The sequence below is a fragment of the Lissotriton helveticus genome, chromosome 11 (genome assembly GCF_964261635.1).
Source record: "Lissotriton helveticus chromosome 11, aLisHel1.1, whole genome shotgun sequence".
Classification (NCBI taxonomy): Eukaryota; Metazoa; Chordata; class Amphibia; order Caudata; family Salamandridae; genus Lissotriton; species Lissotriton helveticus.
Window position 1 is genome coordinate 489,099,601 of NC_136072.1, and position 19,184 is coordinate 489,118,784.

General features: G+C 42.4%; 1 protein-coding gene across 1 annotated transcript in view; it reads right to left on the reverse strand.

Moving 5' to 3' along the window:
- The window catches only part of LOC144792911 (period circadian protein homolog 2-like), a 385,755-nt gene that overhangs the window by 32,858 nt on the left and 333,713 nt on the right, over positions 1-19,184 (reverse strand). The window contains exon 20 of the mRNA XM_078668113.1: positions 6,488-6,677. Within this exon, the coding sequence (XP_078524239.1) occupies positions 6,488-6,677 (190 nt within the window). The remainder of the gene's footprint in view (positions 1-6,487; positions 6,678-19,184) is intronic.

A 19,184-nucleotide genomic window follows, 5' to 3' on the forward strand; every position in this document is an offset into this window, starting at 1 on the left:
AAAGGCCTGGAGATAAATGGGAATAAGACCAAATGTATGTCCCTTAATCCACAAAAAACAGCTAAAGGACGCTTAATTTTGGATGGAATTGAAGTAGAATCGGTCTCGCACTTTTCGTACTTAGGTGTTACCTTAGATTCGAAGTTCACCTGGAGAGCCCAAAGGGAAAAAAGTAAGCTAGCATTTATTCAGAATGTTAAGCCAATCCTTAGAAAACAAAGTTTGAGCACTAGTAAAGCGGTGTCCCCAGTAGTTGAATTATTTAAATTTAAGGTTCAACCATCAGCGCTGTATGGCGCAGAAATCTGGGGGCCAGGGTCAAAAGATTCCTTTCGCGTTCTGGACAATAATTTTATGAGGAGTTTGGTAAGAGTCCCAAAAGGCACTCCTCTAGTACCTCTCGAATTGGACCTGAACGTCAAAAGAACTGACCATTATACCATAATCCGCCCGTTGATGTTATGGGTTAGATTATGGAGAGTGCCCGAACTACAGGACTACAGGGATGGGTTAAAAGAAATTATGGAATATGGCAACTCATTAACTATCCCATGGATAAAGCATGTTAAGATTTGGCTTACCGAAATAGGTCTAATTCATTTCTGGGAAAATCCGGAACTTCTACCGCCCAATGCAAAATTAACTTCAAAAAGGGCATTTTGGAGTTGCATGGTAAGCAGGGCAACAAATGCTTCGGTTGCTGGAACTCTGGTAACCAAATTTTTGAGCTTTAAGGATGAGCCTTTATTCGAGACTTTTCTCGATGAGATAGAACCTCCCCTAGCCAAAACCCTTTTTTTAAAACTTAGGTATGGCAATTTGCTAATTAAAAGCACATTAGCACGATGGTCTATGAGGACAATTGATCCGTCCTTGGAAGCTGATGATTTATGTACCATGTGTGAATGTAAACATCTTGAAACCGAGGCTCACATGTTTTTCATCTGTCCTGCTTATACAATACCCAGAAAAAGATGGATCAAACCACTATGCTTACTGTTAGGTTTAAACTCATGTAACCAGGCTCTAAGAAAACTTACAACTAACACTAACCAAGTAATAATATTCAGTGTTAGCCGATTCTTACATTCAATATTTTTTTTAAGGAAAAAAAAGGGACAACAGTTATAAACGATTGATGTATATTCCCACAATTGAACCAGCAGATGATCCTCACAAAGGGGGGTTATTTGGTATATTCTAAAGGCGTGCTTAATTTTTTAAATATATGTATATGTACAATTGTTTAAAAATGTTTATGAATGTAATGTTTTGTGCTTGATTCTTTTATGGCATTTTCTGCCGAAATAAAGAAATTTGACTTGACTTGAGTGCCTAACCTTTGGTCTAGACACATTGCCTCCTTGCACGGAGAAGCATATCTTCTGGGTTTCTGCTGCCATGCCACTCCTGTTGGCACTCAGTACATTGAACAGTGGAGAGATAGAGATTCTCCATGTCAAACATGACAATACCTCTTAAAATAACAAGATGTAATATTCAGTTCTTAAATTCCTCTGTGATTTGCTCCATACTAAAGGGGTCACATTGCCACTTTGCATGGAAATCATTTGGAAAAAAGGCGATATACTTTGGTTGAAGTCTAAATGGTTCCCAGCACAATTCCATTTTCAGCAAAAATTAAAACCAAAGGATTAGTGATATGGTTGAGGTTTCGTTTGGGCTTTTCACTTTGGTTGGGGTTCCTGGAGTGGAGAGTATAATGCTATTATCCATTTTTGAACCCGATTTTGAAAGCTTTTCTTTGCTTTAATTTGCAAACACAGTAAGAGAGATGGTTTTCTAAGTGCATATTTTAATGAGGTTCTATTCTCTACAATAGGCCACTACTTACCACCACGTTATGCCTCTATTGCTATTCAAAGACATACACAGTAGCGGCCGTGCAGGTAAGCGTGGTGGAGCGGGGTGGTGGGGGAGTCCCCCGCCCCGCACCCCGCACCTCCTTCCCCCGTTTTCTGTTACCTCTAAGGGAGTCCAAAAATTAATATTGTTGTAATTACATTTACAGAACTTTGACGCTCTACGAACTATTCTTGTCTTGATGATGACCGCAATCTCTGAAAGCGGTTGAAACGCCGTCAACATATCTGTGGCTCATAAATTTTAGTGGACACATACATTTTTATATGTTGTACCGCTCTGTCTGTAACATAATTTTTGTTAGCCACATGTTTGGTTTTCTTTTGTATGTTATGTATTGTTGTATAAACCAGCCATTATTCTCTTTGAGCGCACCATTTATAATGAATTTGTGATAATAATTTTTTTATCTTTTGTTGACAATTCTTATTTGTGCCTCCCTTTCTTTTTGCCCTTCTCCTCTCTTTTCTCTTATCTTTCCTTTTATGAACGTGAAATTTAATTGCAATTGATTTTTTCTAAATTGTGATTTGTTGATTTGGGATTTGTTTCCTGAACCGTTGTTTGGAACACTTATTTACTGCCCCTGGTTCAGGTTGGTGGGTTGCCTCTGTGGTTGTTTATGATAGTTACATGGGGCACCGAACGTTTTCAAGATGGGGACTACACTTTCTATTTGAATGTATACAGGAGTCACTCTGTAATAGATTTCATCCTCTCCAAACATGTTCATGACATGATATTATGCTGCACCTCAGGCGCTCAGGTTCTCTCAAGACTATGCTCCAGTCACGTTAGAGTTTGGCAATATTCAGACCTCACTAGCTAACCCAAGATAATGGAAACCTAATGAGATGTGTGACCAATGGTGTCTGCTGGTCAACCTTTCGGTACACCTCAAAAGCGATAATTTGTGGTGAACTTTTAACTAATACTACCTCATTTAAATGTTTAACCATAGAGACTCAAGCTGAACTAGAACAACGCATCACAACTTAAGGTATTGAACACAAAAAGACTTGCTCACATAGTATAGAGAATTAAGGAAATCAGAGGAGAACTTGAATTGAAACACTGCTAATAAAAGAAGCTGTGCGTAAACTGCACTAACATATTTATACTATAATACTATAACAAATCCACCCCTGAAAGTATTACAAAGTTTAAGAGGTTCTACGATGAGTCACCAAGCTCAACCTGTGGCTCACTACAAGCAAGGTACTTAGCTACATGGCATAGTTTTTCCTCTTATTGTGCAGGAGCCATGGGAACTACTAGAAACTCCTGTTACAGAGCAGAAAGTTCATAAATGTATAACATTATTCTTCGTCCGCTGACCAGAGTATACAACTCATTACTCTAGAGATGGGGTACACACTAATACTTTTACCAAAGCCCAACAGAGATCTAAAGAGCTGCATATCATGCCTCCCCATTGCAATTCCCAAAAATCTACACTTGTCTTAAGGTCTGTGATCTCCTGAATCAATCAGAATTGATCAAACATAGGCATGCAGGAGACAATATACATCTTGCACAGATATATTCGCCCATGAGAAAAAATCCGACATCTATATAGTCCTTCTTTCGTTAGGACCTGAGAAAGCCTTTGGTCATGTGGACTGGAATTTTCTTCAAAACATTAAGTAATACTGGGTTGGGTCTGCAGAAGCAAACCCTGATTAAGACCACCTTTGTTAAGACATTAACAGGCATACTTTTAAATGGCCAGCTTTCACACCCATTGACTTTGACACTTGGTACAAGACATTTCTCTATTTACATTAACCATGGCCATTTTAGTGCAACTACTTCATTCCTCCAAACTGGCACAATGACTAACTCCAAATGCTATTTACATTGACCTTAGAAGTTTTAGATCAACTACTTATACCGACCATGTATTCCAGTTGTCTAAATTGGTAGGGGGCACGGTCATTCTTTATAATTCGCACTTAAAGAAATTCCTGTCAGCATTAACTGAAAAGTTGGAACATTTTCATTTGGCCTCAGGCTTCAAAATTAACTACTGAAAATCAATGGGATGGTGGATCACTGATGTTGTGGATATTTCATAGGTTACACTTTTCCCGAATACAGTCCCTTGGGAAACCCTCTTCATCACATACCTTGTGGTTCAGTTACCACGTTTGTTATCTAGCTACAGATGGCTAATGTGGGTTCACTGAACTAAAACTGGCAAATGACTGCGTGTTTTTAAGTGTTATTTTCTAACCATACCTGCAGTTTTTTTAAACATATGTTAAGATCTTATTACCTAACATGACTATTGCGTCATTTTAACCTTTGCTGTTTCAGTGAATATATATTTACATATATATGCTCTAAGACACGTTGATTTAATTGACAATCAATGCTGAACTGCACACCAGTTGAGTAATCATTGTATCAGTGATGGCATATTCAAGATCAAGTGTCATCAGATAAATATCTCATCACAGACAGTTGCATTATATGTGCATGATACTAGCTGTCAATTTGGCGAGTCACCCCTAAATTGATTCCATGTAAAATGTAATAAAGCACATTCTCAGTAAACAGTATGCCAAAAAAAAAATGCTCCACTTCAGTTGTTAACATTGTAGGTCGCGGCGTGCAAGATTCAAGCCAGCTAGTTTAAGTTTTTAAGTAGTTCACCTAAAAGCTTTTAACATACAAATTAAATATAACTAATCCACAAAATCAATGGTTATCTTGAAAATCTGGCAGTTGCTCTAATGTGTTCATATGTTTTAAGGGAATTAGCTGCTTTCTTACCAAGGAATCTCATTGTCAAATTGTATGTCTCTGAGGCATGTTTGCACAGTGCCAGAGGCAAGAGACGAATGCATCCATGAAACATAGAGGAGGACTACTTCAGTGCCCATCAGGTAGACCATGCAACAAACCACATCCAAGTATGATGGCAGGGTCTGTTTGGAAGCATTCATCTGGCAGGTCTGTCTTTTACCACAGGCCTTGTTTGTATCTGCTGGAAGAGGTCTTAGCTGCCCACTATGCCAAACTGCTAAAAGCACACACATTCTAGTGAAAGTTGTCTATCTACATAGATTCACTATCAAGAGCTGATGAGAATATATTTGGCTTAATTTTACCGTAATAATCTTGCACAGCGCATTATGCACATTTAAGAATTTGTAGCTCAAGGGGGCTGACCCGTGCTATGACATGGCTTGGTGAATGCTCGTTTTGTTAAGAGAGCATAATGGGATGGGCAGAGACTCATCAAAGGGAAGAAGGCAATAGGTCTGTGACCATTTGACTTTCACTCAGTGGAAGTCATTGGAACGTTCAAGGCTGTAACCTCTGTGCATATAATCCTAGCAAAAGGCTTTGTCTGAATCTTTTCTAGAAGCAGAATAGGCTCTAAAGACGAATCTGACTCTTCTATGTTTGTTTTCAAGTGATATTCTTATATGTTAAAGTTGTGCTGATTTGGCATTTTGAAGAAGCAGACATACATGTGCCTCTTATATTTTCAATATCGTGAGTAAAGGCAGTTTGCCACTGCTAAAAGTAGAGGAAAATGTGTGACATGTTCAACAATCTCAGTCATTAGTGTGTTAGTTGGAGCTCCAGTGCTGAGAGTGCAGTAACAAATATACCCTGGCCTTTCTTTCTTTTGTGGACTTTGCCTCGCAGCGATACGTTTACAGGCTTCTGGGCACTGGAACAGACCCAGACACCAAAAGCAAGATGCAGGAGCAGGAGGGCCCTTCCAGACTTTGACCTCATAAAGGCGAAGAACACTGAGGCCTTAATAGGTGACCTAGTTCTGACAGAAGAAATTGAAATTATTAATGACCTGCATAATCTCCCTACTTTCATCCCCAGCAATCAACGATCAGTAAATGAGTAAAGACATTGCTCCATGAAGTCATTGCATCACTTTGAACAGGGAATTTAATAACAGCTTAGGTGAAGCATCTTTGGCAACATCTAGTAAATGTTGGGAGTACTGCTGAAAATATTTTAGATCCAGCCTGATACCTGGGGCTACTTCTAAGAAGAAGAATCTGAAGATGACGTATCCATTATGGCAGTCAATCAGCTGCCAGTGACCCAATATGGGTAACCCATTAACTGAATATCAGCAATATTTAATCAATAATATGGTTCAACCAGCAAATAGGGTTTAGTGGTGTGCCACTATGTTAAACTGATTAGAGCGTTCACATAAGGCATCAATTTGACATTTTTGCTCAGGCTCACAAACCTAAATCAGTGGTCAATAATTCAAAATGTTGGAAACTACCAGAAAAATGGTGGAGACATTCTATTTCAGGACTTTGAAAATAAGAGGCGAAGAGCGGGCAGCACAGCAAGCTCAACATTGGTCCCAAATTAAGGCAGTATGCACCTGAAGAACTGAGAATCAGAAAGGCTAACTTTGTTTGCATTTTCACCTTGTTGATAAACATTATCCATTTAAGCAATTTGAAAAAGAGTTATCCATCAAACAACAACTGCACTTATATTTTCATTTAGGATGTTTGGATTATTTATTTTTAGTGGAAATAAACCTCATAGTAGCCATAAATAGCAACTAAATGGTACGTTTTACACTAGTTATGTTACTTACCGAGAGGGTATCTGGTAGCTCATTGTCACCGAATGATCGGCATGGGACATCAGTAGCCAGATAGGGTCTTGGAGAACATGCTTGATTAACTGTTTACTCTCCTTGGATGGAAGTTCCTTGGGCTTGTTGATATTCTCTGAAGAGTCAATGCTCCCATAGTAATTGCTAGTACGACTTGTCTCACTAGTTCCTTTAAAAAGTGAATCAAAACACAGTCTGTCACCATATTTTGCACCACTGAATATAATCACTAATGCTTAGAGGTTTTTATGGAACATACCCTATCATGTTTGCAATCTGTTTATTCTTTGACCCACTGCTCAAAAAGTCAGTTATTGGAATAAGCAGACATGAAAATGGCAGTTACTCACCATAGAAACAGTTGGCTCTAGTTTTTGGTTCATTTGCATGACACAGTCTTATGCGTGTTAAGCCAAATGATAAAATGGCCAGAAAAAGTGTTTGCTCTATCTTGTATGTTTTGTGCAATATATCTTACAATTTGAAGGCAAAAAAGTTGCTGAATAAAGATGATTTCGACTTTGACATTTTGTGTATGCTCTGGCATCTAAGAAGAACCTGTATTCCTATGCTCGGGTATAGCAATATTGTTGGCCTGTAAGATCAATAAACTATTATTGTACGGTGAGCTTCTGGTGGGGTTGGATGCTGGAGAACTGAAGGAATATGAGGTCATGTTTAAACATGTTGGGGGCGCATGGCTTCGACTGCCAAAGCAAGATGGCGGCTGACCCCTGAGCTCCGGGGTGGTTACAGAGCTTCTTTGTGTTTTTTTGTGGCCCTTTCCTCGCCATACCTCGTCACCTCTGATGCAGATCACGGCTCCTTGTCCTTTGCGGTGATCCCACATGCCGTGTCGACCTCTAGAGGTGTGTTTTAAAAACATTTTTGCAAAATATTGCAAATCATACTATTGAGACAAATGTTTGATACTACCAAATACGTTTTACTCTATCCATGTGTTTTTTCGAATTATGCTCCAATTATATATTTCTTAATGTTTATGACTAACATGTTTTATTACTCAATATTCTTAATTCTATACATGGTTATGTCTTTTTTCACTCTCTTGTTTCTATTTCTTCTTTAAATATGTGGATACTTTTTACAATTGTTTCTGTATCCTTCTTTGTTGCTGCTCTTGGTGCAAACATGCCCTTTACCTACACTCTAACCTATTGATCTGTCTTTCATTTCTCTTTTTCTTATTTATTTCCCCTCATTTCTTTCTCTCTCTTATTTAGCTGTTTTCCTTTCTGTTTCCCCTTCTCATTCTCTTGTTTTTACATGAGTGTTTCCCTAACCCCTTTTTTATTTTTCTAATAGCTGTCTACTCATACTATTTCATGATTGATAAACTGTGTCTTTATGTCTTTTTTTATTGATTTGGCAATCCATTGTGCCTGTTTCCGTATGCTCCCCATCTCCTCCCAACATGTTTAATGTTGTCTTGTGGAATGTCCATCGTCGGGGTAATCCTGTCAAATGTCAAAAGGTACTTTCTCATCTATCAAAACTTAATACACATGTTGCTTTTTTTTACAGCAAATGCACTGTAATGATGTTGAAGCACTTAAACTTAAACGTCTATGGGCTAGTCAGGTTGTTTTTTTCTCCTGCTGTTAATTGTAACGGTGGTGTAGCCATTCTATTCCACAAGTCATTGAATGCTCAGATTTTATCAACTGAATGTGATAGGAGTGGACGAAGGGTTATTGTTGATATTTAAAAAAACAAGTTACTCTCCTTTATATTTATGGTCCTATTAAATCTGACCCTGAAGTTTGGCAGAATGTCATATCAAAGCTTTCTTCTATTTCTAATCCTACTATCAATGTTGTTGGTGATTTTAATGACTGGTTAGACCAGTTTTCTGATAGGAAGTCTAACTGTAAATTTAAACCTGATAAGTCTCACAAAGCTTTTCAATCCACCATTGCCTCTCATCCAAGTTATGATGTATGGAAAACTTGTAACCCAGATATATATGAATTTACATTCTTCTCTAATGTACATCACACTATGTCTCGTAATGATTATATTTTAGTCTCCACATCGTTATAACCTTCTGTTCAAGCATCAAAAATTGGTTCTATTTTTATTTCTGATCATGCCCCAACTATGTCCTCTTTTGATAAGCCTTTCAGTACTTTCAAGCAGGGACATTGGTGTGTTAATAATTCTTTACTATCAGACCGGACCTTTATTTTGGAAGCAATCTCTTTTTTTAATGATTTTTTTCAATTTAATAAATCTAAAGATACTTCTCTCTATAATAATTGGGACGCTTTTAAGGCTTCCTTTAGCACTGCCACTATTGCCTACTCAGCCAAAAAGAAGACGATCCTGGATTCTAAATACCTCTCAGCTCTCCAACACATTAAAGTTCTTGAACATACCTACTTTACCTCCAAATCCCCTTCGAGCCTTACAAGAGCTGCTTAAATCCAAGTCTGCCCTGAATAAGATTGCTATGGCAGAAAATGCCCTTCTTAAAACTAAATCCAAATGCCATGGAGGCCAGAATAAAGCTGGTAAAATGTTGGCCAATTATTTAAAAATCAAATCGGAACGGAAAGCTTTTGGCCCTATTCTGTCATAACTTGCTCCTTCCGTTCCCATGTCCACCACCAGGGGGCTGAACTGTGGGACTCTCCAGTGTCTTAGTAAGCTACTGGACCCTCCCCTTCATGCACATTCTAACTTCCAGCCATTTGCACACTGTTGGGGAATTGACATCCATTCCCAATCCATGCCAGGTTTTGTGAAAGCCAGCCTGCTCATGCTTGAAGTCAGCCTGATCATGTTTGACACTCCATTACCCAGAATTCTCTGCTCACTGCTTTGTCTCCACCCCTGCAGGCCAAGGATGGGTGGAGGAATTCAGCTCACCTGTGACTGGCTGCTGCTGGCCCTGCTCAAACCTGATGCATATAATTACTGTGAGCTCTTTGAAGCCCCAGCTCTCTTCAGTCTAGTGTTGGTCATTGTAGCTGTATGCCGGTGAGGCCGATCCTGGTTTCCAGCGTTTCCTGAGCTTTTGATATCCTTGTTTCCAGTGATTCCTGAGATTTAGTTAATCCATGTTCCTTGATTCCTGAGCTTTAGGTATTCATTGTGCCTGAATTAGCACTGCCTGCAATGCTACCTTGTTTCCTGAATTCCTGAGCTATAGTTATTTTTTGTTCCTGTTCCTGGGCTTCAGCTATTTCTTGTTCCTGATTTGCACTGCTTGCAGTGCTCTCTTGACTCCTTGTTTCCTGAGCTGTAGCTATTTCTTGTTCCCTTGAACCAGCACTGCCTGCAGTGCTACCTTGACTCCTGAAGCTTTAGTAATTCCCTGTTCCTGAACTAGCACTGCCTGCAGTGCTACCTTGACTCCTGAGTTTTAGTAATTCCCTGTTCCTGTACTAGCACTGCCTGCAGTGCTACCTTGACTCCTGAGTCTTAGCTCAATTCTTGTTCCTGCCCCAGCACTGACTTCTAAGCTACTTTTTTTCTTGATTCCTGAACCTGCACTATTCTAGTATGCCCTTGTAGTCTCCCGCTCTGTATATCCTTTTCAAATACCTGCCTTTCTTCCCATTTCCTTGGTTCTAGTTTCTAGTTTGCTGTCTTTCTATTCTGCTGTCTTGCTTATGTTGCCTTGTATGGCTGTTACCTGCTTTCTGCCAACTGTGCCCTGTGATTTCCTTCCTTTCCTGTTGAGCACTCCTCCTTGCTAGCTCCTTGTCTATTGTGCTTTTGTTGAGTTCTACTCCTTTGCTGTTACTGCCTTGCGTTCCTGTTTGATCGCGAGGATCCATGGGCACAACTGACTACCTAGGTGGTGTTTCTTCTTAACTGTGTGGATTGTCTTTGAGTTGCATTTATAACATCACCATAGGTATAAGCTCCTCAGACCCTGCCTTTGCATACATATCCTATATGTGGGTATTTGCAGTCAGTATCTTTAACAGCAATTGTGGGTGAGAAACGTACTGAGCTTCAGTCTTAGCGCGTGGAGCTCCTGAGTGCTTTACCCCACACTCCCTTTTATTGTGGATGTATGACATTACAACGCATGCTTTTACATCGCATGCTTTTGCAACGCGTTTTTTACAACACATAGTGCTTTGGGGCGCTGGATAGTGAATAGTTTAATTTACTATTCCAACTCCAGTCCCAGTGGATAGTAGGGAAGGTGTTGGACAGTAAATTAAACCTATTCCCTATCCTAGAGCGCCCCCCAGCACAATGCGTTGTAATGGTTTGCGTTGTAAAAGTTGCGTCGTAAAGGCACTGCGTGGTAAAAGTTGCGTTGTAAAGGATGTTTCCCTTTTATTGTTAATGTTGTATTACATGTATGTCTTGCGCGTCCGTCCTGGGTGTAGTTAGTCTGAATGCTAAATTGCCTTGTGAGTGCCCTTCCTTTCTGAGTCTTAGCCATATTGTTCACTTGTACAAGCTTCCCCTTTGGATCCCTTTTTTTCCTCTGACTTCCTGGTTGATCCTGGGCAGTACTGTACTCCCCTGTGTAAGTTTTCTACCCTGCTCCCAGTCCTTGCCCAAGTCCCTGACTGTGTTCCTGATATAGTTCCGGACAGTCCCTGACAGAATGACCAACCTCCTCACTGAGAAGGAACAAAATCCTGACCTCTTGTTTACTCTCTTACATTCAAGCACGCTACATATTGAAAAGTCAGGAAATATTACTCTATGCTCTGATGCATCTGTACCACCTTGTCATGCAGAAGGAATTGAACAAATCTCCCATGGCCAAGAAGTACCTGATATATTTCCTCTGACTAAGAGATGTGAAGTGCCAAAAACTAAAGGAAGTCGGATCAACAGAGACTCTCAAGATAAGCAGTATTTTTAGCCATCCTAACGATATGATGTCCTCTTACATTAATAATACCTTTAAATCCTATTATGAACTATTATATATAGAAGATACAAATTCTGAGTCTGATATCAAAACTTTTTTTCATGGACTACCTAACCCTCCTTTCATTCCTGATACTTTCTTAACTCTTGAAAAAGATGTTACTCTTTGGGAAATTATAGCTGCTATTAAGTCTCTGAGGAAAGCCAAGGCTCCTTGTCCAGATGGTATTACTGTTGAACTTTTTTCTTTCTTTTCCTCGATTTTTGCTCCTAAATTACTAGAACTTTGTTATTCTTTTTTGTGCAGCTCTAAAGCCAGGGGCTCTTTTTGGATGCCCTTGTCATTGTTCCCAAAACAGATAAGGTCCCCACCCTCTGTAAAAACTGTCACCCAATTTTGTTAATCAACTACGATTGTAAACCTCTTGTAAAAGTTTGGCATCTCGCTTGGAGGATACTATTCCCCGTGTTATTAAACGTGACAAGGCTTGATTTATTAAGGGCAGACTTGCATCTGATAATGCTAGAATGTTTCCCAATATTCTTGCCCTTGGAAAGAAATATTCCCCTCCACTTGCGGCCCTGTCACTTGATGCTGAAAAAGCTTTGGACCATATAAATTGGAAAATTATGTTGTCTACTCTTCACTAGTTTGGTTTTGGTAAATATTTTTTATCTCACTTATCAAAGTACAATATGTTGAATGCTTGTCTATTTGTTAATGGTCGTTTTTCCCATTATTTTAATCTACATAGAGGCACTAGACAAGGTTTTCCTCTTTCACCTTTGCTTTTTCTTCTTAGTTTGGAACCCCTTCTTGAACGTATCAGATGTAATCCACATATAACTGGCTTTAAATTCAACACCCTAGAAATCAAACTCTCTGCCTTTGCAGATGATAGTCTGGTCTATATGTCTAATCCCTCTACTTGCCTAGAACTTTTTTTGAAGGAGATTGGTTTGTACTCTAATATTTCTGGTTACAAACTAAATTTTTCCCAAACTGAGATTTTACCATTAAACTCTTCCTGTTATCGTTATATGTTTGACAATACTAATTTTACATGGAATCCCTCTAAGATGAAGTACTTGTGGGACTGGTTTTCCCACACCGTACCCAATACACTCACTCATAATTCTACCGCTTTAAAACTTAAACTTCAGTATCTATTATCTTCCTGGTCTCCACTTTTTTTTTATCCTAGTTGGGTAGATTAGATACCATTAAAATGATGATTGTTCCTCGTGTTCTTTATATGCTCTCTAGGTTACCCTTTAAAATTCTTAATTATTATGTTTCTCAAATAACTTCTATTGTACTAAATTCCTTTGGAATAAGAAACGTGTCTATAATGCTTTATCCAAGCTAATTCGGCCTAAGACCGAAGGTGGTGTACGTTTTCTCGGTTTTAAGCTAGATCACACTGCCTTTATAATTCGACAATTTTATGCTTTGACCAAAGAATACCATGACTCTCCCATACCAACATGGATTATATTTTAACAATCTTTATTGCATAAATTTTCGTTTCATGATTTTGTTTTCATGTCTAACTGTACATTCATATCTAAAAATCCTATTTTAAAATACTCCCAACATCTATTACATACAATCTTTACCCAAGGGTCTGACTTTCGTCAATCCTTCCTTGCATCCTCTATTTGGAACAATACATTTATTAAATTCCGTCATAACTCATTTTATCTCAAACAATGGAAGGAAAAGGGTACTTTTTTATGTTTATCATTTGGTCTCTCAAAACTCCATTTTATCTTTTCCTCAGTTGCAAGAACAATATAACCTACCTGATTCTTGCCAACAACAATCTAACCAACTATTTCCTGTGCTTCAATCCTTTTTACTAAAAAACTATTTTACTTCTGACTCTACCCCATTCACCCCTACTGCACCGTTATACAACATTGCTAATGATTCCATCCCTAAAGCATCTTTCATATATAAGTCTCTATCTTCCCCTTTCCCTAAGAGGAATAAATCCTCAGTCGAACCACTATGGGAGACAGATTTATCTCAATCCTTGTCTGCCTCCAATGGGATCAATTATGGAATAATATTTTTAGTACCTCCAAAAGTACCAATATTACACAGTCTAGGAAGAGGTGTGGCACCGCGGCCAGGGCGACTGACGCTGGAATCTGGGGACCACGGTTCGATCCCCGGCTCCGGCGGCAGGTTAGCCTAGCACCATGTGACTCTGGGCAATAGCTCGCTTAATCTTCCCGACGGCCCCCAGCGCCTAGAGACCCTTATGGGTGATTGTGCGCTTTACAAATGTGGACTTTACTTTATTGTTTGTATATAACAGAGCTGTTATTAATCCTTCTCGCCTTCATAAAATTGATTCCTCTGTTTCTCCCCTATGCTGGTCATGTCTTTCCTCTGATGACACTTTGACTGGTTTACTTTATTATTGTCCTAAAGTGAATGCATTTTGGAAATCAATATGGTCAAAATGTGTATTGATTGATGTTTTCATATAATGTTCCATTATCTATTCAAAATGTTTTTCTTGGTACCATATCTGATGATTTTAATAATCTTTCTTCGAAACCTGTATTATTTGATCCTTTTATTGCACTTGCTTTTAAAGGTATACTAACGTTTCGGAAGATAATTAAAAAATATGGTTATTGGTTTGGTGCAATCTTATTTGTGATGAACTAAGAAAATCTACTGTCTCATCTTTGTAATCTCAAAAAACCTACATCTGATTTACTTTGGTTACCCTTTTCTATCTTCGCACTCTTCACTTTCCTAAACCTCATGGATTTCTTTCTACTCCTTCTCTTTCTTTCCCTTTCTTTCATTTTTCTTTCTGCCTTTTCCTTTTCCATTTCTCTTTCTTTCTTTTTTTGTAAAAAAACTCCTAAAATATAGATACATGCACAGACGAGCAGCCCTGTGGCAGAGGGCTCGCGCACGCTGGGCGCTTTACCTGGTTTTTAATACTCCTCACTCTCTGCTGATTGAAGAGCAGCTCTTGTCACGCTGACTGCTAGCGTTCGACGCCATTATTTACTTTTAATTCCATTCCTCCCGCCCTGTTGGCTCCTCCCACCTCCGGCGTCACCTGCCTATTTAGGCCACGCCCCCTTTTCCCTCCGAGGTGCACAGACGAGCAGCCCTGTGGCAGAGGGCTCGCGCACGCTGGGCGCTTTACCTGGTTTTTAATACTCCTCACTCTCTGCTGATTGAAGAGCAGCTCCTGTCACGCTGACTGCTAGCGTTCGACGCCATTATTTACTTTTAATTCCATTCCTCCCGCCCTGTTGGCTCCTCCCACCTCCGGCGTCACCTGCCTATTTAGGCCACGCCCCCGTTTTCCTCCGAGGTGCACAGACGAGCAGCCCTGTGGCAGAGGGCTCGCGCACGCTGGGCGCTTTACCTGGTTTTTAATACTCCTCACTCTCTGCTGATTGAAGAGCAGCTCTTGTCACGCTGACTGCTAGCGTTCGACGCCATTATTTACTTTTAATTCCATTCCTCCCGCCCTGTTGGCTCCTCCCACCTCCGGCATCACCTGCCTATTTAGGCCACGCCCCCTTTTTCCTCCGAGGTGCACAGACGAGCAGCCCTGTGGCAGAGGGCTCGCGCACGCTGGGCGCTTTACCTGGTTTTTAATACTCCTCACTCTCTGCTGATTGAAGAGCAGCTCCTGTCACGCTGACTGCTAGCGTTCGACGCCATTATTTACTTTTAATTCCATTCCTCCCGCCCTGTTGGCTCCTCCCACCTCCGGCGTCACCTGCCTATTTAAATGCCCACTATGCGGCCGCGCAGCGGACGAGCGCAGCGGGCGCGCCGGCATCGCGCCGGAGTCGCACCAGAGTCAAGCCCGTCTGCGCCCGTCCGCGGCCGGACGGGCCCAGGGGCCGGGGATGCTGCTATCTCTATTTCCTATTCCCCCGCTGCATTGAGGCGCCTACACGCCTCCGCCAGCCCCCTCCCCCCCGATACCTGGACCTACATTACATCCCTTGGTCTCGCCGGTACCTCATCTCCCCGTCTCGGGTCTAGGCCAGTACCTGTGGCTCCAGCCCCCATCGAGTCACTGGTACGGGTCCTCTACCTGAATACAAGATCCATGGTTAAGCACCAGGCCGATATCTTGCATTTACTTCTTACCGAGAGCCCTGATGCCCTATTGTTATCAGAGACCTGGCTCACTGATGACTCACTTCCTGACATCTTAGCGGCTCTCCCCCCAGACTACTTCCTGCTAAATACCAACCGCTCAGGAGGTCGCGCAGGGGGAGGGGTGGCGGCGGTCATACGCAAGGATCTGAAGATCATCACCTCTGCGACTATGACCCTGCCGGAAGTAGACACTTTGGTCCTCAGCCTTGGGACGGAGGTAGGGGCAGTCACCCTCGTGGTACTCTATCGCCCTCCCCACCCCATGCCGTCTTTCCCCTCAGCCTTCATTGACCAACTCACCAACATCACCACCTCCTCTCCCCGTACTGTCATCATCGGTGACTTTAATTATTGGTTTCAGCACGAGGACGCCGGCCCGCATGCCCTCGAACTGTTCGAGGGTCTGTCGAGCCTGGATTTCATCCAACTGGTCAGGTCTGCCACCCATAGGGGTGGCCACATCCTTGATCATCCTTGATCATATTTGGACCCATGGGGTCAAGTCCTCCCCCCCGTTAATAACACCCTGCGTGTCGTCGGATCACTCTATGATCGACACCACCATATCGGTGACTGGCCAGATTAGGGTCCCCCTGCGGGAGGGTGGCATGGCTCGTAAGTGGAAGGCGGTGGACCCTCCCAAACTTGTAGCCCATTTATCTCAAACCTACCCTCTGCTGCCTGACGACAATAGTGTCGATAAGCTCTGCGGGTTGGTAGCCGACTGGCTCACGACAGCCAGCGACATCTTTGCCCCCCTAATCAAGTTCCCCCAATCCAGGCACAACAACTCCCACAAATGGTTTACCCCTCACCTCAAATCTCTCCACCTGGAACTCCGTCAACTTGAGCGTAAGTGGAGGAGAGATTATCACCCCCTAAGCAGAGATGCCTATGTGGCTGCTCGGAATAGGTATAAATGTGCAATCCTCACAGCAAAAAAAACCTATGCATCAGAAAAAATCCTATCGGCCCCGTGTCAGTCTAAAGAAATTTTTAAAATTCTTAATGAATTTACCTCAGACTCCAGGACGCTTCCCACCCAGGTTGCCACACAGGAAGCATGTAATGCTCTTAGCACCTATTTTTTAGAAATAATTGTGTTGATCAAGGACACCATCCCAGCTGACCTTCCTGGCGCTGGTTCTGCTTCCCCTCCTTACAACCCTGTCTCATTCACACAATTCCCCCCTTTGGACCCCTCTTCTTTGGCCTCTCTTGCCACTCGCGTCAAGTCCGGATCTCCTGACGACTGCTGCCCCCCGTCCATACTTCGGGCCATCTGCCATTCTCTACCCAACTGCATCCTCCCTCTGTTGAATTCTTCTCTCTCCTCTGGTACGGTACCTGGCCCCTTCAAGGAAGCCGTTCTGGTGCCTCTCTTGAAGAAGCCAGGGGCGGATCCCGCCGTTCCAGCAAATTACCGTCCCATCTCCCTCTTACCCTTCTTTTCTAAAATCCTGGAGGCCCACGTTACCACCTGTCTCTCTCAGTTTATCGAGAGCTCCAACTTTCTCGAGGCCAATCAGGCTGGCTTCAGACCCGGCCACTCCACGGAGACTGTGATCTTGGCGGTGCTGGATGCCTTGAGAGACGGGGTGGATAAGGGTACCCCCCAGGCCCTGGTACTACTAGATCTGTCGGCCGCCTTCGACACGGTGGACCATAACATCCTTCCCCACCGTGTCGAGCAGGCTGGCATCCAGGGCCTGGCGCTGGCCTGGGTCAGACCCTTAGCCTTGGCACTTTCAGGGCCCCCAGGGAGTGCTCGCCCTGTGGGGTCCCCCAGGGTTCTTCGCTATCCCCTCTTCTTTTCAACCTCTATCTTCGCCCCCTTCTTTTTTCCTTGAGGCAGTGGGACGTTACCGTGTTTAACTACGCGGACGACCTGCAACTCATCTTTTCTCTCAACTCCCCTTCTGCTATCCCTAATTTCCAGGCAGTCATGTCCCACATTCTCCAGTGGATGGGCCATAACCAGCTGAAATTGAACCCCGGGAAGACGGAGCTCCTCCTTCCCGGTAGGAGCGCCACTTCCTGGGGGCCACAATTTTGGCCGGCGGAACTTGGTCCCTCTCCCACCCCCGTGGCCACGGTGAAGAGCTTGGGGGTCACAATTGACTCCGGTCTATCCCTCGGGCCACAGGTGGGGACGGTAGTCTCGTCCTGCATCTACCAGCTACGCAGGATCAGGAAAGTGGCATCTCTTTTCACACCCGACGCCCTCCTACAGGTCATCATGGCCCTCGTTCTCTCCCGCTTAGATTTCTCTAATGCGATCTACCACGGTCTGCCCAAAACATCGGTGGCCAGACTGCAAGTGGTGCAAAATCAAGCGGCGAGACTGGCTCTAGGGATCCCGAAGTGGCAATCTGCTAGGCCCCTTCTTGTCAAACTCCATTGGCTCCCCATCACTGCCAGGTCTGCCTTCAAGATCGGTTGTCTTGTTTTCAAATCCCAAACCGGGCCTTGTCCTGTGTTTGTGAAATCTCTGATTACACCTTACTGCCCGTCCCGGAATCTGAGATCCTCCCATCTTCACCTTCTCACTGTCCCCTCTTATAAACTCTGTAGATCTGGTGGCCGGAGATTTGCCTACCTGGCCCCCAAGCTTTGGAATTCTTTTCCCTCTTCTCTTAAAATTTCTAACTCTCTGATTCTTTTTCGTAAGCTTTTAAAAACCTGGCTCTTCCCCCAATCTGTCTAGTCTTTCTGTACTCTCTATGTCTATCCAGCGCCAGGAAACCCATGGTGTCAGTGCGCTCTATAAGCACCCCTTACAATACAATACAATACAATACAATACATATTATTGGCTCATTTCGCTACTTCTCATTACTAGATTTGTATTTTCAAAATGCTTTGTTTCTTATGAGATTCTTCATCTAAATGAGTTTATTAACCTTGTGCTTTGTTTAATGTGTTGTATATTGCTTAACCATTGTACTGTTTGCTATTGTTAATTTTCAATAAACTATTTAACAAAAAAAATGTGTATACAGGTTGCTACAGTGAGTATTGTGAGGGATTCCATTTCACTAATGAGAACTTTAGATTGTTTTGCTCCACTGTGTCCTTGTGCTTGAACACCACTGAGGATGAAAACCTTTAATTTGCCTCATATGCTTCTGTGTTAAGTGAGAAATGTATCACCCAATTACAGCTAAAGATAAAACAAGTGAGATCTTACAGTGGCGTAGCTAGACCTATTGCCACTCAGGGCCGGTCCTAAGTTTGCCGCTTGGTGCAGGTAGGCGAGGGGGGTTGCCAGTCGACAGATGACTTGTTCTGGGGTTGGGTATGGGGGTTGGCGGCCGATAGACTGATTGTTCTTGGGGGTGGTGGGTGGTAGTCAACAGACATGACTTGCTCACTTCTGTCGCCCTCAAAGAGGGCCACCCATGGTGGATGGCCCACCACTAGCTAAGCCACTGAAATATTCCACAGGCTAGGCAACCCAGTATGTACACAAGGATATATTTTTAATGGAAGTATGCCGAAGAAAGTGATATGTATTCATATGAATCAAAGCCACTAGAATGCACTGTGTACCCTCCGTTTTCTTTTTAAGTTGTTTGCTTCCACTGCGAAAGTCAGGAGCTTGCACTTCAGTGCAAAAAGGATTAGTTTCTCTCCATTTTTCTGTCT